At 48.0% G+C, this 27,621-nt stretch overlaps 1 protein-coding gene across 3 annotated transcripts in view; it reads left to right on the forward strand.

Moving 5' to 3' along the window:
- Positions 1-27,621, forward strand: part of PLEKHG1 (pleckstrin homology and RhoGEF domain containing G1) — an 84,120-nt gene that overhangs the window by 40,454 nt on the left and 16,045 nt on the right. For 2 of the 3 annotated variants that reach the window (XM_040965485.1, XM_040965482.1), the window contains exons 3-11: positions 458-527; positions 7,398-7,444; positions 11,822-11,972; positions 15,705-15,836; positions 18,558-18,740; positions 18,854-18,949; positions 19,045-19,131; positions 24,466-24,499; positions 26,346-26,441. In XM_040965485.1, the coding sequence (XP_040821419.1) occupies positions 458-527; positions 7,398-7,444; positions 11,822-11,972; positions 15,705-15,836; positions 18,558-18,740; positions 18,854-18,949; positions 19,045-19,131; positions 24,466-24,499; positions 26,346-26,441 (896 nt within the window). The remainder of the gene's footprint in view (positions 1-457; positions 528-7,397; positions 7,445-11,821; positions 11,973-15,704; positions 15,837-18,557; positions 18,741-18,853; positions 18,950-19,044; positions 19,132-24,465; positions 24,500-26,345; positions 26,442-27,621) is intronic. The other variant, XM_040965483.1, reaches the window with a different exon arrangement.

The following is a 27,621-nucleotide window of genomic DNA, read 5'->3' on the forward strand; positions in this document are numbered from 1 at the left end:
TGAGAATTTAGTCGTGTAGATTTACATTTGAGAAAAGATCTTTTCTTCAAAGCACTGTCTCTGTTTAGAATTTGTATATGTCACTATGGTTTTTCATTGAATGCCTAGTTCTTCCAGTGGAATGCAAGCTGCACAAGCTCATGGCCTATAATTTGCTCACTGATGAATTGCTGGTGTCTGGCTTCGTCCTGGTACCTAAACAATTTGATGAGTGAATGTTTGTGAGCATTTATTAGTGAACTTCTCCAAGATTTGGAAAACTGAAAATGATGCCACTATGACTTCGCAAGGCAAGCCCTCTGTGTAAGCCTTAGATGCAATGCCAGTAGATCTTCAGCTATCCAATGATATGCTTTCTTGTAAATGTGATGGCAGTCCTGAAATTTGTAAGTTATATAAAATGTCCTCAACCAGTAACCTACAATCTAAAACTTCCTGCCTTTTTTTCTTAAATTAGTGAACTTCTGCAAGACTTGGAAAACTGTGAAAATGATCCTGTGGCTATAGCAGAATGTTTTGTGTCCAAGGTAAGCATAGTTCTCTTCCATGAGCCAACCAAGATGGATACAGAGCATGAACGGTTTTCATATTCACATTAAAATTAATCTCTCTGGGTTTTGTTTTTTTCAGTAACAAGCAAAAAACTGGACTGTTACTGGGGAGAGGGAGAGGCTATGACATTGTCCTAGAACTTGTGTAGTTGCTGAGGGACTCACAGTAAAATGTTGAAGGGTGGGAGAGGACAGTGGAGAAGAATATTAGAAAAATAAATATGTATAAAGTATATCACTAAATCAGTTATGCAAATTCATTTGAATCCAATATTTCATGTTTCATACTTGTGGCACAGTCTGTGTCTATATTTTTAAAAGAAATTTTGAAATCTGTATAGATGAGAGGGTCTTTAAAAGTTGGTGGGAAATATGGTTCATGAAAAAGCTTTTGGATTTCAAAAATTTCTTTTAATTTCATTTTTCACAAAGCTTTTGAAATCCTCATATATAATATCTTGTCACTCTTAAAGATACAGTAGTTCTTTGGAAAAAGGTCTCTGGCAGAAATTGTTTTGCAGCAAAGCTTCATACTTTACACAGCTAGGTGAAAGTTTGAAATGCACATAGGTTTTGGCAAAGTTCATGATGGTGCTTTTGGACCAACAGAAAATTAGCACCCCATGTAAAGCCCTCATGCCCTAGGAGAAATGAGAAAGGTCATCCAACCTGTCCTCGCCATAGACTCATTCCACACACACAGTCGTGGCTGACCACTGAAAACCCATCCGGCTGCCTTTGCACTTAATCATAGCAGCCTGGGTTTTATTGAAGTCCTTAGGGCTTGTACATAAAACTCTCCTTACTCGTGGGGAGGAACGTGCAGTGTGTGCAATATGTACATATGCTTACACAAGTACACAATACTTTTTGTAAGTTGCCTGAGCCCTAATCGATTCTGCTTCAAGGATAGAAGCTTGAAAAACAGAGAGAGAAGGTAGGAGAAATTGAAAGGAGTAAAGAGATGCTGAGTGTATCAAAGAAGATATGTTTAAAATAACCACAGTGCATAAACAACACAGCAGCTTTCGGAAATGTCTGGGCTTTTACTGGTAAGTGTAATCACAAGTTGATTAAAGATGTTCCAGCATACGCTCAGCACTGGCTTAATTATTCACATAAAAGTTTGTTTATAGGCCCTGTTGCCAACTCCCAAATCTCATTTTTCATTGTAATCTTGCCAAGTTTCATTAGAGGACTGACCTCAGCACTCCCCGGTTTCACATGCAAGCAGGAAAGTGGGAGGGAGTGCTGGGCCCTGGCTCAACCTGTGTCTCACTCAGCACCCTGAAATTTAGGAGATGGTGTGCTTTCTGAAGCGCTACCAGCTGCTGCCCTCTGGGGAAGGGTGGAAGATTGCTGTAATTGAGAGGCCATTAATGAAGGAGGTAAAGCTGGCGTATGACTCCTGCTTTTATCGGGATTGCTGGAGCTTCCACCAAGACTCCTCTTGGACCTGGCTTGCTCCTGGGGTATGCGGAAGTTAAGGGACTTCCTACCTCTGCTCGCAAGAAGGAGTTGACATTCTCTAGAGGGAGAGAGATGAAAGTTCCCTTCTGGCTGGGAACATCTTGATGAACTCTTTGCTGCCTGCCTACCTGCCTGCCTGCCTCCCCTTCCCTCCCACTTTGGCTGCATGCAGGACTGCCAGTGGAAAGCTCTCAGGAACCTGCAGGTGGAAGGGGAGGCAGAGCGAGACTCCAAGGCAGAACAAACCTTAAAATTAAGTGGATGTCTTCACTCTGCTTTCCCATGGGATGACTCTCAGAAGACTGGGTATTGTGGTGCCTCACCTGCTCACCCAGTCAGCGCTTGCTGTCATGTATTTTGACCCTTTCCTGATTGTTTCATCTCACAATTGACTCAATTGAAAGAGTTGAATTACTAGTAGAAAGGAGAAATCTATTTTTGTATATTTTGCACTTACTTGTACAATATATTCCCCTTAGTGCTGCTGAAAAGGATTTGGGATGGCATATATGTATGTATATATATGTGTATGTATATATTATATGTAATATTAGAAAGGGTTCGCTGACTAGGAGCTGTTGGGTTTTGAGCAAAACCGTTGTTTCTAAGATTCACAGAACTTTCAAAATCTAAGCTCAAACTTGTGTTCAATTCTCATTTAAAGAAGTGTGGCTGATTTAAAGTAAAACTTACCAGTTTAAGACAGCTGTAAATACCAAGAGTCCTGAGGGCCCCAAATGCTAGGAAATTCAAATGTGCAGAAATTGTGCAGCTGTGTGAGTGCTGTTGTGGATGTAGGTCAGTCACAGGATGCCCCAGTCCTTGTTTTTTAATGTGGAGTTTCAAATGCTCATGAGGACCTCCAAAAGCAAGGAAAATCAGCATGATGTTCAATTCCAAAATGAGTGGGACGGCAGGAGGAAAGGAGCTGCAAGAAACTCAGAGGAAAGTAGGCCAATCCAGAGCAAAGCTGCAGTCTGACATTCACTTACTGCAAGGCCTTGGACGGGTCACTTTGCCTTTCCCATTCCCGGAGCCAAGGCTGTTGCAGGCACCAGCAGATGAACTCAGTGCATGGAGGAGGCCCAGATTGAGGCTGTGGCAGCAGAGGTTCCTGTCTGCTTTCATGAGGATGGGGACTGTCACATGAGCTTGAGGTCCAGAGGCAGTGGGTGGCATGGCTTTTCAGAAGTCAGAAATCATAGCATCCGTACCCTCTAACTTGTAGTAGTTGGCAGCTAATGTAGCATCTTTGAAGTATTGTGCTCGATAATCTGGTACTAAGCCTGATGTACCACTGAGGCTAAGGGAACAGACACTTTCACAGCTATGGCAATACAAAGCGGCAAAGGCCCTATGGAGAGAAAGTGGCTGCCAGTAGGATCTGAAGTTACCCTTCCCCTAGCATTTCTACAGTCAGTAGCCTAGTGCAAAGACACAATGACTAATCCCATGAATATGGTGCAATTATTTGTAGTAGAATTTGCTATTGAAAAGACTAAGAACAGCCCACATGTCCGTCAGCAAGTAGCAGGTTGAATAAATGATGGTATAGCCACATAACGGAGTGCTATGAAGTAGTAAAAGAAAAAAGACAAAAAGCAAACAAGCAAACAAAAGCCTATAGCCTGCTGTACTGTAGGAGCCTGGAGAGTGGATAGCAGGAATGTATAGCACTATGGTTCTCACAGGTGTGGTCCCTGCTCTGCAGCATCAACCTTACCAGGGCATATTTTACAAACACAAATTCTCAGGTCCAACTCCAGACCTGCTGAATCAGAAACTTCGGCAATAGAATCCAGGAATATGTTATAGCAAGCCCTCTGTGTAATTGTGACATATACACTCAAGTTTGGAAATCACGAAGTTTGGAATAGCATGATTCATTTGTCTAGGAAAGAAGATACACCTATGATTAAAAATTGGTTACTGATAGGAGATAGAGCAGAATGCAAAAGAAGAAGGCAGACTTCTTTGGTGAGGATTTCTTTGTAGAGTTGAGCCTTTAAAAAAGAAGAGCTTTAAACAATAGCCTCCAAAAACCGAAAGTGAAATGAAAACTAAAATAAACCATGTCCCAAATTGTGACTTACCACAGTAGGGGAATTCCAACTGGCCTGCAAAACATGAGTATGCTATGGATGAGGTACAGCAAATACATACTTCACTGTGTTAGTAATGATACTATTTGTGGTGGTGTTGCTGTTGTTATTCTGAAATTATGGAGTGTGTCATAGAATAAAGCAAAGAAGTATTTATGCCAGTGTCACTGAGAAAGAAAATGCAGACATTAACAATGATCAGGACTGGTAAAAAATGCTGTCAGCCTGAATCAGAATTTATAAATATTAGTGTGAACTCAGGATGTATTTTAACCTTAAGAAAAAAAAATGCTATATTCCTAACTCTGACCCCTTGAGATAAGAGTCTGCCTCATAGCTGGAGTGTCTACTGCCCCGACTGGGGCCTCCAGATACAACTTCCCACCAAACGGGATCAGGGCTTTGAAAGAATGAGTATGGACAGGCAATGCACAGAATGGTCTGGAACATGTCCTGTCATAGCAGAAGTTGAGAAGATCCTGGAGGGGCCAGACCAGAACTGCTGCTACTGACCAAAGATGAGGTCCTTGGAGCAGCAGTGAGAGCAACTAACCAATTCTGCTGAAACACACTAAATGTGTTTATAATCGCAATATACAGGGATATTTAAAAAGCCAAACTGGTCAGCTTAGTAGGATGCAAGAAAACGGATGCATGATTTTGGAAATTTAGCGAAAAAGTGAAACATTTCCAATGCCCTTCGTGTACAGATCACAACTGAAAAGTCACCATTAGTTGATAGAAGGGAGTTGCTTTGGGGGAAAGCTCTTGACTAATAAAGGAGGAATAATAGAACTAGAGACATCACTAGTTTGCAACACCTAATGAATTAATGGTTGAGGTGATGAGCACCCATGTTTGTGAACATCATAAAAAGAAAGACAATCAGGGACCCAATGTGGCTAAAGCCCTTGCTTTTATGGGCAGGGATTCCATAGGGGCGCTGGTTTGTATCCCAGCTGCTCTGCTTCCCATTCAGCTCTCTGCTTGTGGCCTGGGAAAGCAGTGGAGGACAGCCCAAAGCCTTGCAACCATGTGGGAGATCCAGAAGAAGCTCTTGGCTCCTGACTTTGGATCAGCTCAGCTCTGGCTGTTGAGGCCACTTGCGGAGTGAACCAAGCAGATGGAAGATCTTTCTCTGCATGTCTCCTTCTCTCTGTAAATCTGGCTTTTCAAAATAAAAATAAATAAACTTTAAAAAGAAAGACAATCAGATGTGGCATACTTCTAGATGCAAGTGCAGTTCAGGCCATGGGATATTTGTACCAAACAGTGGAACCTAAATCCAGGCCCTTCTTGTCAACCACAAGTAGGATAGTGGATAGGACAGGTTAAAGGGAGCTACAGGTTTGGCATCAGCAAGGTGACTCTGCAGGAAAGAACAGTGTGGTTTCTTAAACAGCGAATGTGTAAAGAAACAAGTTAGACGGGAATTGAATGTTCACAGTGACTGATATCAGCCAACTGGTATGTAATGTATAAAGGAAATATGAACAGCCATGCTGATCCATTAGCGTATTATGGAATCATTTGGTTGTGGTAATGGCATTGTGGTGATTTTTTTTAAAAGCTCTTTATTTTGAAGAGACATGCTAGTGCAGCTGCAGGTGAAATGGTGAGATGTCTGGAATTTGATTCAAAGAGACATGAAAGAATGTGGGATGCAGGTAATGAGCCAATGGTGTCTTAAAAGATTTATTTTATCTTTATTTGAAAGGCAGAGATGTAGAGAGGAGGGACATGAAGAAAGATTTTCCATCTGCTGGTTCACTCCCCAAATAGCCAGAGCTGAGCCTATTGGAAGCCACAATCCAGGAGTTTCCTCTGGGTCTCCCACATGGTTGCAGGGGCCCAAGGATCTATCTAAGCGGCTTGCCTAGGCCAAGAAGCAATGAACTGGATCAGAAGTGAAGCAACTGAAATATGAATTGGCACGCATAAGGGCTGCTGGCTTTGCAGGCAGAAGGTTAACTCATTATGCCACAGTGCCAGCCCTGAGTTGATGCTTACTGAAGTTAGCTCATACTATGCCATCCCCTTTACTTATGTGTGCATGTAAGTTACATGTTTAATCTTATCCTAGTTGAATTTAACAGGAAAAAATAGTAGATAAAGATTCCTTTTGAATGAGAAAAAAAGTTAAAATATAAAGATTACCTTTAAAGTATGCACTCTTTTGGAGTCAGGAATGATTTCAAAAGAAAAAGGGAGTGAAGAGTTGGGAAGGGACAGAATGTGAAACCCTCAGAATAGTTGGTCACCCTTCCTCACGTTGTAATTCTATTTCAGATTTTACCAGAACTGCTGGTTCATTGGCCTCAACGCATTTATTAGCTGACAGTCTTCAATTCAAAAGCTTTCAAAGTTTTATGTAGCTTCTGCTACTTTACCCACCCATCTGCATACATCTTTCTCTTCACAATGCAGGAACAAATTGGAAAATCCTATGAAATCCACCAGAAAGATTTCTGGGGGTCTCCAACTGAAAACCAAGTGTTTTACAATTCATCTTTCTGGATTACATAGCTCATCAGCATCACTACATCATCATTAATTTTGAACTATTTTACAGCTCTGTCCATTTTTACTAAAATTTAAATGATTCTTTGTCTTTTAGGACTTGTTCATTTGAAAATCAGAGTTACAGAGAGAGGAAGACAGAGAGATTTTCCATCTGCTAGTTGATTCCCCAAACGACTAGGCCAGGCAGATGCCAGGAAATGAACTCCATCAAGATCTCCCACTTGATTGGCAGGGACCCACTTGGGAGCAATCTTCTGTTGTTTCCAGTTCTTTAGTAGGAAACTGGCTTGGGAGTGGAAGAGCTGAGACTCAAACCAACATTTATCTGGAATGTTGGCATTGCAAGTGGCAATTTAATGCCCTGTACCATGAAACGGGCCCCTGTGAATGATTCTTGATCACAGATACGTGAATGATTCTGTTATACAAAGGACAGTTGAGTTCTTTGCCTGCTCATCACATAGGAAAAGCCCATTTTCTTTCTATTGATAAACTCATGTCAGCAGTCCTCATTGATTTATGTGCTTCTCTTTTGATGCAGTTCTAATATCCTATTACTTTTCCCATTAATAGATTGCCTAAAATGTTTAACCATTCCCATATTTTGCACAGAATTCATTATTCTGCCTTTTACAAATTATCCTCCAATGAACAAGTATCAATTGACTACTTCCTAAAATCTGGTAATGTGGAAAGGCATCTACGTGACTGTGATACGTGTTGATGTCTGTGCTTTTCTCTTTCATTGCAGAGTGAAGAGTTCCACATTTACACCCAGTATTGCACTAACTACCCCAGGTATGTAGCAGAAAAGAAGAGAAGTACTTGTGTTAGCTTTCATATGATTGCAGATCAATTGGTCTGATATGTGTGGTTGTCCGGTGTCATATGCCTGTCTCTGGGAAGAATGCTAAGGGGAAAAACAAGCATTGCCGAGAACAGAGTATAAGAGACACCAGGTGCTGGCTTATTCCTTTGGCCTGCAGGGATCCCTGCAGAGACAGTACAGAGTGAAGTTGCCAAAAGAGACCAAGAAGACTACCAGCATCTCCAGTGAAAAACCAACGAGGCAGTTGCGTATGGCTGTGAGCCTGATCTCTCTCTTCCTGCTCTTGCACCATGTTTTTAAGATTGGGAAGCACCACTTCCCCTAGATGTCCTGGTTTTGCTCGTTGGGTTTTGTGCACCGTCTAAGTTTAACAGAGTTCACACAAAGGCAAGTTTTGTTAAGCCAAGATGAGAAGAGGAGCGCTCCATCTCCCCAGGCTGCTGGCTCCACCATGCGATGACAGAGGACGATGGTGGGGAGAGGTCCGAGCAACGTATTGATCACCTCAGTGTAGGACCTAAGGGCCTCAGACCATGAGTCACAACTCTAGGCAGTTCTTTGTCCAAAAGACATCCACTATCATGAACTGACTACTGAACACCACGTTAAATGCAACAGGTACAAAATGTTAAAAAGTGTGTTTGCAGCATCCTAGAGATGTTGAGAGATTAAACTAAAGTAGACCCCCCCACCATCCCAGAGCCTGGCCCATTTGTCAACAAGCCCAAGTTCGTCTTTGCCCCTTCCTCCTTCCCATTTTATAGATGGAGGAGCTGAGGCTCCCATAGGCAGCTTACTGATGTAAGGATCGCGAGCCAGTGAACAGCCAGGGGAGGATGGATTTAAACTGCAGTTTTTCAACCTCAAACCTCACGATGCTGCATCCACATTCTGAAGAACGAGCAGTTCTGATCCCAGTGACCAAGACAGAGACAGTAGAAGGAGGAGCTTTGGGGATTGTGTCTGTGCATGATCCCTTATAAACTGCAGTACCGTTGGAAGAAATGGCTTCTTAATATGAGCTCACAACATTGCAAATCTGGGTTTTGTGATTTACGAGGAAAGGAGAGCTCAAGCCCAAGGGTGCCGTCTTGTATGTCCAGCAGTTTCAGAGAGGAGACACCGCTGTTTGTGCAGGAGTGTTTTCAAGAGCCTGTCACTCATGAGGCACTGTTCCAAGCTGAGTGTAGGTCAGCAGGAAATGGGAGCCAAGGGCCTGGACCTTCAGGCAGTTTCTGTTCTTTTGGGGATTAGAACATGGGGCAGCCGTGAAATGTTACGGAGGCTCAGATACAGACGTGTGAGATGGGACACATCTGGTTACACGTGATGGAAGGAGAGGATGCCTGGGGGGAGGAGCAGAGGGTCTGGGAAGGCACATTCAGGGCCAGTTCCTGGGGCACGTTCTGCTTGGAGCCTGGCACTGAACATGCTCTGTGAACAGAGTGGTGCTCAGGAGGTGGGCCAAGGGACCAGGCACTCTTGTGTACAGCTCTCTTACATTTTTAGAGGAATATTTCCCCTTGAGTCCTCCTCTCCAGGCAGTTGGCTCTGGAAGTCCTGGAGTACCATGCGTTCCAGCCCATCTGACAGTTTCCCCCTTTGGATCCTGGCTGTGACACTGTCACCCTCACACCTGGACAAGTATCCACTTTCTTCACCCCCGCCACACCCAGTGATTCTGCTGTGAAGAGGTGCATGTTCCTCTGCCCAGCCCAGGATGCACAGGCACCCTCAGGTCCCTTCCTTAGGTGCCTGCCTGTGTGGAGACTTCTGGAAGCCTGGAGCACAGTGCACTCTTGAGCAGGTGCTCAGGCATGCAGATGGAGCATCAAGGCAGCAGGTTCTGACTGTGAGGAATGTTAAGGGAGTTCAGGTCGCAGGATGAGGGAGAGTCACTCCAGATGGATAGAAAGGGATTTGAACAGATACTTCTACAAGGAGATAAACATAAAAGGAATCCTTTTTCTTAAAATTTGTTTATTTACTTGAGAGAGTTACAGAGAGAGGGAGAGACAGAGAGATCTCCCATTCATTGGCCATTTCACTCCTCAAATGGCCAAAGCAGCCAGGACTGGTCCAGTCCAAAGCCAGGAGGCAGGAGCCAGGAGCTTCATCTGGGTTTCTGATGTGGTTTCAGGGGCTCAAGCATGTGGGCCATCTTCTGCTACTTTCCAAGGTGCATTTGAAGGAATCTGGATCAGAAATGGAGCAGCCAGGTCTTGAACACTGCCCATATGGGATGCAAGCCCCATCAGAGGGATTCTAAAGGACGTGGCACTATAGTCTAGTGGCTAAAGTCCTTGCCTTGCACACACCAGGATCCCGTTATGGGTGCTGGTTCATGTCCTGGCAGCCCCAATTCTGCTTCAGTTCCCTGCTTGAGGCCTGGGAAGGTAGTAGACGATGGCCCAAAGCCTTGGGACCCTGCTCCCAGGTGGGAGACCTGGAAGAAGCTCTTCACTCCTGGCTTCTGACTGGTTCAGCTCTAGCCATTGCAGCCACGTAGGGAGCGAACCAGTGGACAAAAGATCCTTCTGTCTCTCCTTCTCTCTGTAAATCTGACTTTCCAATTTAAGAAAAAAGGATTCTAAGGGCTTAATTATAAGACTTTAGTTCACTTTCTTCCATGGAGGTGTATTTTGTTGTTTAACTGTATGAGTTGTAAGATCTGAGTGCTGTCTGCTTAATTTCTGTGACATGTTTGGGGGCTGTTCACATAATCTCTTTGGGAGTCAGGCTGGAAGGAAAATGCTGGCCCCTTTGCTGATCCCTGCGGCAAGGCGCTTCCCAGAAGGACACTGTCCAGCTATCTCAGAAACTGAACTTCAGATGAGGAGAAGCACTCAGAGTGCAGAAAGGGGTCTGGTGATATGATTACAAAGCGTTAAGCCACCATCTGTGACATCATCCCATGGTGTGACTCCAGGTTTCTCCACTTCTGGTCTGACTGCCTGCCAATGGCCTGGAAAAGCAGCAAAAGATGGCTCAAGTGCTTGGGCCCCTGCTATGCACATGGGAGACCCAGATGAAACTCCTAGCCTCCACCTGGCCCAGTCCCAGTCTTTATAGCCAATTGGGGAGTGAATCAGTGGATGGAAGATTGTACATGTGTCTATCGCTATCTGTAGCTCTGATCTCCAAATAAACAAGTAAAAATTCCCCCACAGGGAAGTCGGGCAGGGAAGAGCTCTCACATTGTGCCTTATTTAAAGGTGACCATTGGAAGGGTGACAGATACCCTGGCAGGGAGCTGAACCTCCAGGCAAGAAGAAACTCCTTTTGCCATTCACTTATTACTCACTCACACATCCATTCATCTGCTCACCTTGTACAGAAATATAGAGACCTCTCATCTACTGATTTACTCCTCAGAAGTCTACAAGGGCTCAACTGGACAAGATGAATGCTGTGGGGAGCCACAACTCCATCCAGGTCTCCCAAATGTATGGCAGGTGGCCAGGTACTTGTGCCATCACTTGCTGCTTCTTAGGGTGCACATTAGCAAGAAACTGGACTTAGGAATGGAGCTGGACTGGAACTTGGACATTCTGATGTAGGATGTTGATCCCAAGTGTTGTGCAAATCCCTGCCTCAAACAACCAGCCAGGAATTCTTTTGTCTTAGAGTTCAGATGCCTACCCATAGAAATACAATACAGACATACAGGGTGAGCGCCACACAAAGACGCCCCAGCGGGATGGAACCAGGTCTAAAATCTCAATCTTTTTGGCAAGCTACAAGACCTGTGCTGCCAATCTGGGACTAAGGAGCTCCTTGCTTCAAAGCCCCCAAGTGTATGGCACTACCATGCCTGGTACAGCATCTTTCCTGACTCACTCATCCAAAGGGACTCCTTTTTCTAATTTGCCCAGAGGAATTCCAGCCAGGATATAGCTGTGTGGCTGCCCTAGTTCTCTGAGGGCAGCTACCCTGGCACTGCTGTTTAAAATTCAATTACTTGGCAGATGTTGGATGCATCAGTTAGGATACTGCTTGGGATCCCTGAGTCCCGTCCTAGAGTGCCTGGATTTTATCCAGCCCAGGATCCACTTCCAACTCCAGTTCTCTGTGGTGTGTCCTCTGGGCACAAGGTGATAGCTCGAGAAATTGGGTCCCTGCCACCCATTTGGATTCCAGGGCTCCCAGCCCGGCCCTCGCTGTTATGGACATTTGAGAAGTGAGGCAACAGATAGAGTGTATTTCTGTCTTTGTCTTCCCTTCCACCTCTCTCTCTATCTCTGCCCTTCAAACAAATGATAAAACTGTTTTTAAATTTTAAAAATGTCTTGAATACTCACATATATGCATTGCAACTTGGATAAGAATATTGGCTTTTCCTGCAGATCCATGGCGGTGCTGACTGAGTGCATGAGAAACAAGATTTTGGCTAAGTTCTTCCGGGAGCGTCAAGAAGCCCTGAGACACTCCCTGCCTCTGGGGTCCTATCTCCTGAAGCCAGTGCAACGGATTCTCAAGTATCACCTTCTTTTGCATGTGAGTGGCTGCCCGCTCCAGGGCACTGCCCGGGGAGACAGGGCCGGCTTGGGGGGAAATACCAGAAAAGAATATCAAACTGTGAAGTGTTTCCCACACTCCTACTTGGCAGGGGACTAATCCATGTGGAGGACTTGGAGATATTCATCCTACAGACCCACAGCTACATTGACAACAGCCAAATAACAAGATTAAGTTTAGCTTTGATTCTGATAGGAGCCAGGAGCACTACAAACTGGGTAATGATGGTTCTGGGCAGGGAGCTACCATCTTAATGAGCAACAGATGATTTTTAAAAATATTTTTTCAAATGAGCCTCAATTTAGCATGCATTTGGGGGGAAAGCTGTTTGACCTGTGCTGGCTGTTGGCTGAAGAGAGAGGGGACACATGCGCATCAGGGAATGACATCTGGGCAGAACTGAGTACCATGTCTGGGATGTGTTTTTATGCCATAACTCAGTGCTTTCATAAAATTTAAGGAGATCTTAGACATGAAGCCATCAAGGTCTTGTTTCTTTTTTTAAAGACTCGTTTTGTTTTTATTTGAAAGAGTTTTAGACAGGAGAGAGAGAGAGAGAGGTCTTCCAACCACTGGTTCACTCCCCAGATGGTGGCAATGGCCAGAGTTGAACTGATCTGAAGCTGGGAGCCAGAAGCTCCTTCCAAGTCTCCCATGTGGGTACAGGGGCATAAGGACTTGAGCCATCCTACACTGCTTTCCCAGCTCATAAGCAGGAAGCTGGATTGAAAGTAGAGCAGCTAGAATGTGAACCAGTGCCTATATAGGTTGCTGGTACCACAAGCAGAAGCTTAGATTTCTACGCCATGGTGCCAACCCCAAGATCTTGCTTCTTATCCACTAAGGAGGCTGATTTTAAAAATGGGTAAGTTGTCTCTATCAAAGATTATTTGATAGAAGATTCCTCCTATGGAAGTAAGAGTTGCCGAGCTTTGCGATGGGTGAAAGACAGTGTACTGCCATGGTCAGGAGTAACCCTCCCATGTCCAGTCCTGTAAACTGTCCATGTTTACTGCAGCTCAGTGGACCTCAATATAAATAGACAGTGATTTTGAATTAATTTTATGGGATTTTAATCCAGAGCTGTGTCAACATGCCCGTCATATGTGGGGACTTCACGTGTGTAAGCATTCCATGTTTCTAACCTGATTAACCCTCTATGTTTGTTCAGTTGACACACATGCACGAGACAAGAACTTTTTCAATTCAACTTTACTAGAATTTGCTTTGCTTTGGCTGCTTGCCTGGGTGACTCATGCTTGGAGAATGTTGCATTCTATGAAGCCACACGAGAGATATTCTTTAACTGAAAATTAAATGGAGCCTAATGACTTCTTGGGTTTGGTAGAATTCATTTGCTAGATTAGTATCCAAGTCCAAAGCATCCTTAAGTCAATTACAGCTGTCCTGGGACAAATGGTGACTGAACTCTGCTAATATGGCTTCTGAGACAGTGCGGTGTCCCACCATTATCTAACTGTGGTCTTCAAGAAAATAGGGCGGTCACCAGTCCAAAGTCTAAGATGTCGGGCTGTTGATCCTGGGAGGGAATAGGAAAAAGAGCTCTTACACTCTCTACTATGCGCTGGCAACAGAGACAAAGGGGAAGAAGAGTGGCTGGGCTCACCCAGAGCTAACTTCTGGTCACCTTTTAAGTGTCTTTGCTTTTCTGATTGACTTACACAGTTCCCTTCATGTTGTATGTATCATTTCAGACTTGGAAAACCACCATGAAAATCCCAACAAGATATCTTCTCTCTGTCTCAATCCATGAATTTTTAAAGAAGATTTATTTATTTTTATTTGAAAGTCAGATATACAGAGAGGAGGGGAGACAGAGAGGAAGATTTTCTGTCCCCTGATTCACTCCCCAAGTGGCTGCAATGGCAAGAACTGATCCAATCTGAAGCCAGGAACCAGAAGCCTCCTCTGGGTCTCCCACACAGGTGTAGGGTCCCAAGGTTTTGGACTGTCTTTGACTGCTTTCCCATGTGACAGGCAGGGAACTGGATGGGAAGCGGGGCTGCTGGGATTAGAACCAGCACCCATATGGGATCTGGGAATGTACAAGGCAAGAACTTTAGCCACTAGGCTACCATACTGGGCCCCTCAGTCCATGTATTGATAAGCAGAATTACCTCATAAACTTAAATAAGGAATTACTATTTTTAGAAACTTGCTCTTAATCTTGCACCTACCTGAAGCTTGTACTTTTTAGCGGTTTCTTGGGGGGGGGGGGCGGATTTTGTAAAGCCGAGTTTAAATATGGAAAGAAAAATGTGAGTTCTCGTCTGAGCACTCAGTACAGATTTACAAAGTGTTACTATAAGGTTATGCAATTGATCTTCCTAAATCGTCGCATTGCTTCAGCTGTCGCCTGAGCGAGCTGGTGAGGATGCCTACTGTCACGGCAATGATCTGATGACCGTTTTTGCATACTGCCTCAGACGCTTGCCTAGCTTTACTATTAGTCTTGTTTTTATGGAGAGAGAGTTCCAGTGTGGTAAGCAGGTATTCACCAGCACTCTGCTAGGACTTGGGGGAGAAGATAATGAGCCAAGAAGAAAGTGGCAGTCTCTCTCCATATTGTTGTGAAGAGCTGGGACAGAGATCATGTCGCCCTCTCTCCTCCCTGGCCTGTGGGACCGGAGTGCTGAGGTCACTGCTCACGTGGCTGACTTCTCACGCTCAGAGGACTGGGTACGCAGCCACGTGGTCTGACTCACACCGAAGGGCCATCTTGCTGAGCTTCATATGGAGGCTAAAACCTTGACAACATGAAAATGCACCTGCCATAAAGACTTAAAAAATATATGTATACTGTACTTCTTACTCTTACATATTATCTGTGAGACATTTTGAATTCTGTGGAAGACAAAATATGATGTTTTTTAAATAAGAATCAGAATTACAACAAATCTGAAATTATGGGATGGAGAGCTATATGAAACGACTTCGAAAATTTCATGGCAAATGGAATCAAAAGCTAAATTCATTTGAGTGCAAGGAAAATTTGAAATCTATGCGTAGTTTCTTCCTAGTGTAAATTATACATGAACCATTTGAAGACCCCTCGTGTTACCTTGAATACCAGGAAGATCTCAACTCTGAGCTATAAAAGCAGTTTCCAGGGAGCTGGAGTCGGGGCAGCTACATGCCGCGTGAGCATCTCAGGTGGACACTGATTGTTGTCCTGGCTGCAACCCGACTGCACTTGGGAAAGCAGCGGCTTATGACCCAAGTCCTTGGGCTCTGCAGCCACATGGGAGACCCGGATGTCATTCCAGGCTCTTGGCTTCAGCCTGGTCCTGCCCCGAGCCATTGCAGCCATGTGAGGAACAAAGCAGAAGATGGACAGTTCTTCTCTTTTGCTCACTCTAACTCTGCCTTTCAAATAAATAAATATTTTAAAAGACCAATTTTCATATTTGTTGTAGTAACTATAGCATTTCTGTGAGATTTACTAGCTTGTATACATGTCTGATCCTTTTAATCCTAGAATTTTAATGTGCTTTTTATTGTTCTTAGTCATATTTTTATTCCCACGTCACAATTTTACTGCAGGTGTTTCTGGCTAAATTACCTAAAAGTCTTAGAGAATGATGATAGCATATAATAAGAAAACTAAAACACAAGGGTCTAGTCACTGATACGCCATTGACTTGAGAAAAAAAGATGGGAGATGACCAGTTCATTTTGTGCTGTTTCTAGGAAATAGAAAATCACCTTGACAAGGACACGGAGGGCTACGATGTGGTGCTGGACGCCATAGACACGATGCAGCGCGTGGCCTGGCACATCAATGACATGAAGCGCAAACACGAGCACGCAGTCCGGTTACAGGTGCGCCCAGGACGCCATGCCCGGCAGCTCTACAGGGGCACCAACTTGTGGTTATTTTCTGATCAATTATCACGGCTGCTCAGGGTGGGCCAAAGTCTGGTCTGGCAGTGAAGTCACCCAATCCCGTACGGCAGTGCTTGTATTAGAGTCATGACTCAACTTTAGTTTCCAACTTCCTGCTAAATGTGCACCCTGGGAGGCACCACTCCCATGAGAGACCAGTCTCCAGATTCTGGCTTCAGCCTGGCCCAGTGCATGGCACCGTGGGCATTTGGAAAGTAAACTAGTAGGTGGAAACTCTGTTTCTCAAATAAATAAATGGTGTGGGCATTTGATCCACAGGTTGTCCTTCACGAGGCCCATCACCCATATTAAAATACTTGGTTCATCTCCTGAATTCTTCACTTCTGGTCTATTTTCCTTCTAATGCCAACTCTGAGAGGCAACGTGAAGCAGCAGATGGGAAATCCTCTCTCTCCTCTCTCTCTCTCTCCACGTCTTCTTTCTCTTCCTCTCTCCCTCCTTCTCTGCCTCCCTCTCTCTGTGTCTGCCTTTCAAATAAAATAAAAATCAGAAACACAAACTTAAAGAATAAATGAAAATCATGTGTGAAGATGGCTCCAGTGTCATATCAGTCACAGCCATCATCAGAGTTCCCCTGAGGAATCTCAGAGTGTCCGCCTTCGGTGTGGCCGCGTGAGACAACCTCAGGGTAACTTTTACCCTAATAATTTTCCTCATATCCCCTTCCATGACCCAAGGTAAAAATTTGTGTCTGCTATGGCTCGAATGAGTCATTGCAAATTAGTGGTTCTTGTTGAAAATGACTTTCTTTAAACAACTTGAAGGCCTTATAAACCCCTGTTGCTCTCACAAGCTCACGCACACCCCTGTGATGCTGTGTGGCTCTTCCCCGTGAAACTACGGCCAGCACCCTGGTGCATTGCTGAGGCCATGACTCTGAGAGCAACCATTCTGTTTCCTTGTGTATAACCACTCAAGTGAGAAGCTTGCTGAGGTCCCACGCAGCACCAACAGCGTAAACCCCAGATTCCTGGGAACTTTTAGTAGATGCTGGGCCATTCATCATGTACTGGGCACCTCAAAAGATGTGACATGGGCCAGAGGCTAGTCCTGGGCTTCTAGACATCCCTAGATCAGGACAGAAAAGCCTGGAGTGATTCCATGCTGTGTAGCGTGTCCTTGCCTAACTTACAAGAAAAAAACAGACTACTTGGCTTATGAGTCAGAACAAACTCTAGGCTTCACATCCAGGCAGCAGGAGTGTGGCGTGATGCCCCTATCAAAAATCAGGATCTCTCTCTCTTTCTCCCTGACTCCCTACTCTGTCTCTCTGTCTCTACCCCTCAAATTAAAAGCAAAAACCTCCACTGTGTATGTGTGTGTGCGTGCAGGTGAAGGCATAATTTTAAGAGAGAGTAGGAACTGGCATTTGGCCTGGCAACTCAGATGCCGGTTGAGGTGCCTGGGCCCCGCATCGGAGTGCATTGTCTGTCTAGCTCTGGCTCCTGCCTACAGATTCCTGCTCACACAGACCTAGCAGGCAGTAGTCATGATTCAGGTAATTGAGTTCTTGCCACCCATGTGGGAGACCTGACCTGAGTTCCCAGGGCCAGGTGTCTACCCTGCTTGGCATCATCGGCTGCTATAAAATTGGGGGGAATGAGCCAGCAATTGAAACTCCCCCTACCTTTATCGTTGCTTCTCAAAGTAAAAATATATATGGAGCATATGTATTTTGTACTTAGAGATGAGATGGCGTTCTGATCTTCCAGGCTGTGCCTCAGTTTTGCAGCCACAGAGTGTTGCAGACGCCACGTCGGATGTCTGTTGCTCACTTGGGAATGGCGGGGTCATGGTCGCTGTGCCCTGGGACTTTGCTCAGCACTCAGGTCAGACTCTGGCTCCGGTTCAACTCTGTTCGTCTTCACATCTGTTTTCTACCAATGCAGTGTTTGATTGGCGGATTCCTTAACTAAGAAGGGCTTGTAAATATTTTCGTTTTTCTTTTTTTTTTTTAAAGATTTATTTTTCTTATTTTTTCATTGGAAAGGCGGATATACAGAGAGGAGAGACAGAGAGGAAGATCTTCCGTCCAATGATTCACTCCCTAAGTGAGCGCAACGGGCCGATACTATGCCGATCTGAAGCCAGGAGCCTCTTCCGGGTCTCCCACGCGGGTGCAGGTTCCCAAAGCTTTGGGCCGTCCTCGACTGCTTTCCCGGGCCACAGGCAGGGAGCTGGAAGGGAAGCGGGGCTGCCGGGATGAGAACCGGCGCCCATATGGGATCCCGGGCGTGCAAGGCGAGGACCTTTAACCACTTGCGCCACCGCGCCGGGCCCAATATTTTCGTTTTTCAAAGAACATTACAGAATGAAGTTTCTTTAAACTGCTGATATTGATATACAAAGAATCCCAGGAAAGAAGGCAGGTTCTTATCTTCAAGGGTAGGGGCAGCCTGAGAAGTCCCCTTGTCCCAGCTTTGCACGGCTCACTGCCTGCTGGCCAGAACTGAAAAGGAACAGAAATAACGAGATTGGCAAGTCATCCCCTTGTAGCCTAACTCCGAAGGGGTCCCGCCCACCAAGGCAGGTTTGCGTGGTAGAGCCCTGGACGCCATCAGCCACCATGGGCTCCTCAGACTCTGTCCAAGGCCTTGGGCCACCGTGCTGACCTCGATGGCTCGCTGCCCTCCTCAGGAAATCCAGAGCCTGCTCACCAACTGGAAGGGGCCGGACCTGACGAGCTACGGGGAGCTGGTGCTGGAGGGCACCTTCCGCCTGCAGCGGGCCAAGAACGAGCGGACGCTCTTCCTCCTGGACAAGCTGCTGCTCATTACCAAGAAGAGGGACGACACGTTCACGTACAAGGCGCACATCCTGGTAAGCTGGCGCTTGCGCGTGAGGGGGCGCGGGGTGCGGGGCGCGGGCCAGGACCGGGAGCCGCCCCGCGCTGGCCAGCCTCGGCCTTTCCCAGCTCTGCTCTGTCTATGCAGTGCGGCAACCTCATGCTGGTCGAGGTGATCCCCAAGGAGCCGCTCAGCTTCAGCGTCTTCCACTACAAGAACCCCAAGCTGCAGCACACGGTCCAGGTCAGTGGCAGAGGGGGTCCCGGGCATCGGGACGGTCACCTGGGTATGATAGAGGCAGTGGCTGTCTGACTGTCCAAACTGACTCCTCCTCGTAGGCGAAATCCCAGCAGGACAAGCGCCTCTGGGTGCTGCACCTGAAGCGGCTGATCCTGGAGAACCACGCGGCCAAGATCCCAGCCAAGGTAAGCGCACAAGGTCACAGACAGCAGCTGGGCTGCCCCACGGGGAGCAGGCGAGAGGGAGGCCAGGGAGGGGTGAGGTGTGTCAGGGGCCGGAGGTGTTGGGACTGTCACTGTTTTTTCTCTTGGGGACTTGAAACAAAAAAATAAATAAATGATGGGGAGAGGAGGAACTTGAAGGAGAACAGTGATAGTGGATAGAGGCTTATTCAAAAGGGGACTGGGGCCCTCTTGTGAGTGAAAACGCACCCTTGGCCGTGAAGGGGGTTGCAGGTGTGGCCGTGGACTGTGATGGAACGGCAGAGATGTGAGCCAGGTGCTGTGGAAAGGGTTGTGTCCGGTTCAGTGTAATTATAGCAAGGAAGGAAAAAGCCATTGCCTCATTCTCGAATGATGAGGAATATTTTTATTGGGTGGGTGAAATGACTGTAGACATTGTGCCGCGAGTGTGGCATAAACAGAGATGAGAAGGAGTGAACAGGTGCGTGGGGTTCATGGCCCGCAGCTGGGGCCTGGGCAGTCCGGCTGCACTCTCGGGATGTGGGTCGGGGAGGAAGGCCTTAGGGTTTGGCGGGGGAGGCTGTGTGGAGGGCCCAGGTGCACACAGAGAGGGTTTGGTCTCGTGGACATTGAAAATCAACTGTGGTTTTGGAAGCCAAGGATGAGGGTGGTGTGACATGTAAGTCGTGGGAGAGAAGTTGTGGAGGCTGGACAAGAATTAATAAAACAACACAGTGTTCTAGAAGACAGAGAAGGACCCCACCCATAGAGGCCCAGTGCAAGAGGGAGAAGGTGCAGGACAGGTCACTGAGGCGAAGGGGACGGGGTGGTGTCCCCAGGGAGGCAGGGTGAGTCGAGACTCAGGGTATGGTGACGTGGGGGAGGAACAGGTTGGATGAGAGTGAGAGCAGGTGCGGCTGCTCCACTCATCCTCATGCTGGGCGGGGCAGCGACAGGTAGAAATTCAAGTTCTGGAAGCTGAGGGGCAGGAAGGCCCCCTCCCTAGAGATGGTCACTGAGGCCCGAGCATTGACAGGAGGACCCACAAAAATGTGCAAACGGAAGAGAGTGCTTGTGAAGCCCAGCCCCTGAGTGAAGTGCAGGGGCGAGGGCAGCATGGAGTAGAGCCAAGGTAAATCGTGGCCAAGTGGGTAGCAGGACAGCCAGCCAGAGAGGGGACCTGAGCTCGCCAAGGCGGGTGGAGGCTCAGCAATGGGGAGCAGAGAAGCCATCCAGCGTGCGCCGGGACTCCAGAAAGACAGCCAAGGAAAGGGATATGTTAGATGTGGCAGCCAAGAGATGGGGAGGCCAGTGAATGGGAGTTGAGAGACAAGAGGACAGGGGGAGGAGGCCGAGTGTAGCAAAGTTCAGAAGAGGGGAGAGGTGGTAGCCTAGGAAAAGGTGAATTCGGGGCAGAGTGTGTGCCCTAAGTAGGTAGCAGGCAGGAGAGGGGGAGCCAGAGATGGGCAGGGCAGGGCAGGGCAGGGATGCTTGCTGGAGAGACCTGGGCTGGTGGATGCAAATGGGATCCAAGCCCAGAGCCAGAGGAGATGGGAGAGGACAGTGGATGCTGGGGCGGACTTGAGGGAGGGGAAAGGGTTGGGCTCACTAATGCAGGTGGCAGCATCCTCTGTGACTGAGTGGGCAGAGCCAGGAGGGAAGCAGGCCTGTTGGGAACTGCTGCCAAAGACAGCAAGACCTAAGATGCCATGTACCATCTGTGGAAGGCACTGCAGACCCAGCTGCAGCAGGTTGAGGGGTTGGGAGGAGTGGTCATTTCACAGCTTGCTCAGCAACTTAGCCACTGCTGGACAGGACCTTGGCGCCCGTGGGCTCCTCGGGGCTGCAGGTGGCAGGGCAGGCTCAAGGCACAGGGAAGGAACTGATGGATCCTGATGGCTGGGCTGAGTGGGGCAGGAGGTGCCTGGCTCAGTGCATGGGTGGAAAGGAGCTGGAGCTGGAGCAGGAGAGATGGGAAGGCAGGGCTCTGTAATAGCAGAGGGGACACCTGGAGGCCTGCCCACCCGCCTGTGTGTGCGGTTGGCACCTGTAGAGTGCTCAGTCCTGGAGCCGGTTATGTATGCCATGTGGATGGTGAGGTGGACCCCGAATGGCCGAGAAGCAAGGCAAAGCAGGGGCGGGGGGTGGGGGGGAAGGGTTCTATAAGCATGAGAGCAGGAGGCCAAGGATTCCTGAGCAAGAACAGAGGCCCATGAGCCCTCCATCTGCTCTGGACACACATCTGAAGCTTGCCCTTGGGGCTGGCAGCCATGACCTTGTGCTCAGGAAATGAATGTACCCAGGTGTGGCCTCGGGACGTTGGGAGGCGCAGGGGAGCCTGAGCAAAACGGTGACTGCATCTTCTTTGTGGTGAGTCATTAGGGCCCTGCCCTAGGCCTGAGCTGTGGCCAGGTGTCCTGGACAGGCCCCGCCTAGTGTCGTCCTGGCTCCTGGGAAGTCACAGCTGCTCAAGAGGTTCTGGGAAGCAGCTGCCATTACGAAGGGACACCAGCTCACGTCGCTGTCCTCCCCTGCCACGATGTGTGAGCGTCCCCAGCACTGTCCCCCTTTGGTCCAGGATGCCCTTTGCAGCTACAGCACGCTGCGGGCATACGCACCGGGTCACGTGCTTGAGACTCTTATTCCACTCTCAGCAAACCAGCTCGTGAAGTTCATCTTCCCCTTCCGTTTTGGTTTAGAGGCCAGATAGATGGCCCATGTCCAAACGAGTACACGACCAAGCTACGTCTGGCTGGCTCCAGGGAGCATCCGGCCCTGCTCATCACAGACTGGCCAACGCTCCTTTACTCTACTCTCTCCACTCAGTATCTTTCCTCATGATACTCCTCTCTGTTATTTAAACAGGATTAAGTTGATCCTTTCACATATCTCCTCAAGCACTTTCTCAAATGATTTTCTTAAAGCTCTCAAAAGCATTCCTCTGGAATAGAAATACATGATGGGAAATTTTAAGCACCGAAAGTATCACGCATTGCATCCTTTCCACACAGCTGTTGGACATTTATTCAACCAAACTGGTTCCTCCTGACCATCGTCGTTCAACTCCTTGATGGTCCTTCACTGACACCTACTGGCCAATGTGGGAATCACACTTTTTAAAGTGTCCAAGCTTAAAATACCAAGTTCTTGATACAGCAAAAATACCAAGTCAGAGGTTGCAGATGTCGGGCTAGCCACGTTGACTGTTGGTATGTAGGCTATGAATGAACTGAGAGTAAAGGCAGAAGCATTTTTGCATTTGGTAATATTAGCATGGTTCTGGAGTTGCTCGTCTCACAAATGGAACTAACCTCTGTGTTTGAAATTAATCGCAGTCTCTGTGTAGTTGAAGATATTACCAGTGTAACTAAAACCTAGGCATTTCTTTTCTTGAAATTTAGGTATCTGTTTTGAGGCTTCCTTTTCCCCCATCGCTTTTTAAACTAAATATGATTGTTGCATAAAATGACAGTAAAAATTACTGTTAAAACGATTTTTAGAATGGTGTTTGTGGGTTAAGTTACACTGTCCTTGCAAAATGAAAGTAACAGTTAAGAGTCAAGAAGGACTCCACCAACCATTTTTCTTTTTCCTTCCTGGAATCCTTGGATAAATGAGCCCATGTGAGGGCCATTCGTTTATCCTGGTATGTCTTCTGAACCATAGTAACTTATAACAAGGATAAGAACAGCCAGCCCAAGGCAGCAGAACCTTGAAGGATGGAGTTTGGGTGGGGAAATGAAAAGGGGCTGGGGAGGAGAGGTCACGTGTGCTGGGTATAGGTGTGGGTGGGGCAGAGGGTAACTGCCAACCATTTGAACCTAGTAGGCAGATGTCGCTGTCCCATCCTGCAGCTGTGGAAACAAACCTGCATGAGTGACAGCCACTGCCTGATTAAGGGCAGAACTGGCAGGAAAAAAAAAAAAAAACAAAAAAAAAAACCAGATCCTGCCGAGCCCTGGGAAGACACCATAGCTCTTTGTCACTCCCTGGGAGATTTCAGGGTGCCCAGAATGAGGTCGCAGGAACTATGGGGAACAGGTGGCTGCTGTTAGGAGGGAGGCAGCAGCGAGAGGAGACGTGAGCTAGCCTTCTGACAGCAAGCCCTTCGTGGCTGAGAGCTCCATGTCCGCATGTTCAGCCGTCCTTGTGGGACAAAGCTGCACCTGTGCTGGTCCCCTGCAGACATTTCCCTGTGGTTGTTCCCCAAACAACAGAGAATGACAGCTGTCAGCTTGGCGTGTGTGCTGTGTCGACTGCCCTAGGTCCCCTGGAGCTGATTGAAAACCTCACTCAGATGGTTGTGGGAAGAGCAAATACTGCCCTGTTTCCTCTGAGGGACAGGAGATCCACAGGGGCTTCTAGTCCCCCTGCCAGCCTCGTGATGCAAGAGACACCCATGTGGGTGCCCAGGGATGTCACCATGGATTTGAGTCCTGGGAACTTGTTCTGTGGACCATGAAGTGTGAGCTGATGAGCAAGCCGATGAGGTGATTTGCACAGAGGAAGCGTGGAGAGACAGAAATGGCTGCACCAGCTGGACCAGCCAGGCGTCTCAGTAGAGGCTGCGTGCAGTGTGCCTTCAGACCGCTGGTGTTGCTGGAAGTCTTCGTCCCCCATTTCTGCTCCACTCCCCCCTCTGCTGGGAAGATCTCGGTGGGGGAAGTTTTGGATGTGGAAGGACAACACTGACCAACCACCTAGGTCCTTATCTGTTGGAGAAGCACGTGACTCCTTCAGCCCAGTGGCTATGACCTTGTTGAGCCAGCTGCCCTGCGCCCTCAGTTCAGTGAATTCCATGTGATGAGGGACAGGCAAGGACACCGTGGGCAAGCAGAGGCAAACAAGAGATCAGGTCTTGCTTCCGGCACGTTTCCTCATTTCGTTGCACATACGTGTGTTATCTGCTCATCTTCCCCAGCCCCTCTTACACACGTAGGCTGAGATCTGTCCAGTTGTCCTAACAATACGGGTCAGGAACTGGTATAGTGATGCCAGGCTCTGTGGCTTGAGATTTTGGCTCAGTAGACCAGGATTGGGCAGCAGTAGTTTGCATGCTTTTTAATAAGCTTCCCAGTGGGTACAGATGCTCACCAAGGCTTCAGAACCAACCTCCCTCCATCCTTTCCTTTCCTTTTGCAAGTAGACGTCATTTTAGCATCTGCTGTGTAGCCTCAGCTGTCCACGTGGGGGCGCTCATCTACCTCTCCTGCACTGTGTATTCCTGGGTTATTTAGCACTTTTTAATCCCATTTACTCAAGTGGAATAAGATGGTTCAGTCATTTAAAGAGTAAAATGAATTAACTGCCGTCGTGCCCACATTTTCTCTTTTTCAGGCCAAGCAAGCAATCTTGGAAATGGACGCCATCCGTAAGTACTGTTTCCTTAACATGATTTGGGAATTTGGTGCATTTTTGGGTCCATCACTTTCTCCATGTTAATGCTTATTTTATAAAAGTACCAACAGTAAGAAAATAGCAGCTTTAACAAGCAGCACGGCCCCTTTGATCACAGCTTCTACACTGGTTCTTCCTGGTGTGTCAGAGTCACTTGGTGACAGCCACATGTTTTGTGTGTTTGGATTTATTTGAAAGGTAAAGTAATGGAGTGGAAGGAAAAACAGAGTTAGAAGAAAGCTGTTCCATCCGCTGGTTCACGAACGCCTGCCTGGCCAGGTCAAAGCCAGGAGCCAGGAACTCCATCTGTGGGGGCCTTCCTGGGTGCATGAGCAGGGATCTGCGTTGGAAGCAGAGTGTGTACAACTAGAGGCAAGACTCTAATATGGGGTGCCAGCCTCACAGGCGGTGGCTTAACCCACTTCACCACAACACCAGTCTCCCATTCCCTCCCCTCCAGCTGACCTTCTGGTAACTGCAGGGGAGAAAGTCCCGGGTCAAATGCAAACAGGAGCACAGTCTCGGCCAAGGGCTGGGTTCCCCATTCAGGTCCAGCAGTCCTGAGGAACAGGCTGAGTCCCCAGCTGTCCCCTGGAGTCGTGTCTGTGTCCCACAGGAAGCATTGTTGTGTTTTGGCTTCTGAAGGGGAGGCAAGAGCATGAGTGGATGTGTGCCCCTTGAGAGGAAGGGTGGATGAAAGCGGAGAGGCAGAGAAGTCAGCTGCTCTCACAGCCCCTCCATCTTGCCAGAGCGCTGGCTTATCCCTGGCTCATCCCTGGCTCAGAGCTGGCGCTGGTGAGTCGTAAGATTCCACGAGTGTCCAGGATTGCTTCCACCTGCCGGTTGGTGCCACATGTGTTGCCAGGCCCAAGCAGGCCCGCTCAGGGCCGTGACCATCTTTGCCAGGAGCTGAATTCCGACTGGGTTGAGTGTGAGCAGGGGAGATCCAGGCCTGCGATCGAAGGACCCCAGTTCTGGTCTTACCTCCAGACCCTGGGTCCTGCGGTTATTCCCCCTCAAACTTTGGGACTTATGAAGTTGACTTCCAGACCTCAGAATGAAGCCACAGAGTTCCTTAACCTGCAATGTGTGCACCCCGCAGTACAGGTGTGAAGACACAAACTTGACCAAAGTCGGTGAAAATTCCTTTGCTTTTGATGGAAGCTGAAGCTATCATCCAACACTCGTAGAAGAAGCACTCGGAGTTGTGGGGCCAGCCCTGGGCTGCAGCAGGTTAGGCCACACTGCCGGTGATGCTGGCATTCCAGATGGGTGCCAGTTCAAGTCCCGGACACACAGCTCCTTATCCAGCCCCCTGTTGATGGCCTGCAGAAAGTTCCAATGCTGGACCCTTGTGGGAGACGAGATGGAGATTCTGGCGCTTGGCTTTGGCATGGCCCAGCCCTGGCCGTTGTGATCGTTTGAGGAGTGAGCCAGTGGATGGGAAATATCTTTCTCTGTTTGTCTGTCACTACTCTGTGTGTTATTCTATCTTTCAAATCTAGAAACTTCTGAAAGAATAATGGCACTAATACTGGAGGGCAATGTCCACATGGACTGACAGGGAATTAGTTAGGCAGCCAGGGGTTGTCACTTCCACCTGTTGATGGACAAAAGGGAGGACCTGGAGCCAACAGAAGGCAAAGGGGGAAGACAGCCAGGGGTGGGACACCAGGACAGTGGCGTGGTTCCATCACCAGCACCAGGAGGCCTGGTGCAAACCCTCATGGGCTAAGGTAAGGTGGGGGGGAACGTGTATCCACGTGTGAGCAGAGGGGATGAGCCGGGCATCCTTACCCATGCCTGCCCTTGTCTTACAGACCACCCTGGCTTCTGCTATAGCCCCAACGGAGAGACCCGGACATCCTGTGCTGCCAAGGACGGTGCTGCCCCCTATCGGCTGAGAAGGAAATCCGGTAAGTAGGATGCTGGCTTCCACACCCAGCCCTCCTGGACCCCTTCCAGTTGGACAGGCGTTGCTGGCCTGATTTCAAGCTCATAGTTTGCAGTCTGCTGGGTGTGCTGAAGCTCTCAGCTGCACTCTGTACGTCTCTTAACAGATAAACACATCAGTCGATTGCCCGGGCTGTGTTCAGCAGCCCTTCACTGGTGTGCAGACATGTCACGCTGCCAGGGTCACACACAAGGCGTTTTTTGAGCCTCACGTTTCATTGCACTCCACAAAGTCTTCTCCTATTCCTTGGGTTTAGGATCTGTTTAAGTCAGAATTTACTGAGCATTTATTTTATACCTAAAGACTACGAGCATTAGGGTAAATAATGCAGGTGACTGTAGCTGCAAAGCGCTTGGGATGGGAGAAGCCCCGCCCCCCAAAAAAACCCGCAAACGAAAATGAAAATCAATACCAGTCTGCTTGATTGGAGCGGGCAGAGGCTGGGTGGAAGTAAACAAGTGGAAACAAAGATGGAAGGAAGAGTGGAGAGACTGGGCAATCTAGTTCCCTAGGGACAAGCAAGGATGTGCCCCAGGATGGAGTACCGTTGAAGGACTGGGCAGTGAGGAGACAGAAGGGGTACAGAAAGGGGACATGCAAAGGTCCTGGGGCTTGAGCCAGCAGATCATGGGACTGACAGCTGTGCCAGTCATTCAGCTTGGCTGGAACATGGGGTAAAGGAGTGGACAGGGTACCTACAGGGGCACATGTAGGGTTTGAGCTAGACTCTGCAGGCTAGGGAGGGATTCGAAGCAATGAGCTCTGAGAATATGTCATGGCCAGGGCCTGGCTCCACATGGAGAGTGAAGCGAGCGGTGGGAAGCTGCCCTGATGGGTCCTAAGGCTGCGGCGACTGAGTAAAGCATTGCAGAATCTGCCCAGACCTACAGTGTGGAAACCAGGAGCGATTTGGAAGGATGTCCTCATTGCTCCTCGGGGAGGGCAGTGTTCCTGCTAACCACGACAGGGAAGACAAAGAAGGAGTGGCTGCTGCAGGCAAATGATGGGCTGATGCTGACACTGGCTGGGTGAGCTTGGCACAGGTGTCTTGATGTGAAATGTAGACCTCAGCCTCATCCTCCATGGTGGTGGCATGGCTGAGGAAGTTGCCTAAGCGGTGGATTTGGTGAAGTAGGGGGTTT

The sequence above is a fragment of the Ochotona curzoniae genome, unplaced genomic scaffold (assembly GCF_017591425.1).
Source record: "Ochotona curzoniae isolate NIBS_2020 unplaced genomic scaffold, NIBS_Ocur_1.0 scaffold_3890, whole genome shotgun sequence".
NCBI lineage: Eukaryota > Metazoa > Chordata > Mammalia > Lagomorpha > Ochotonidae > Ochotona > Ochotona curzoniae.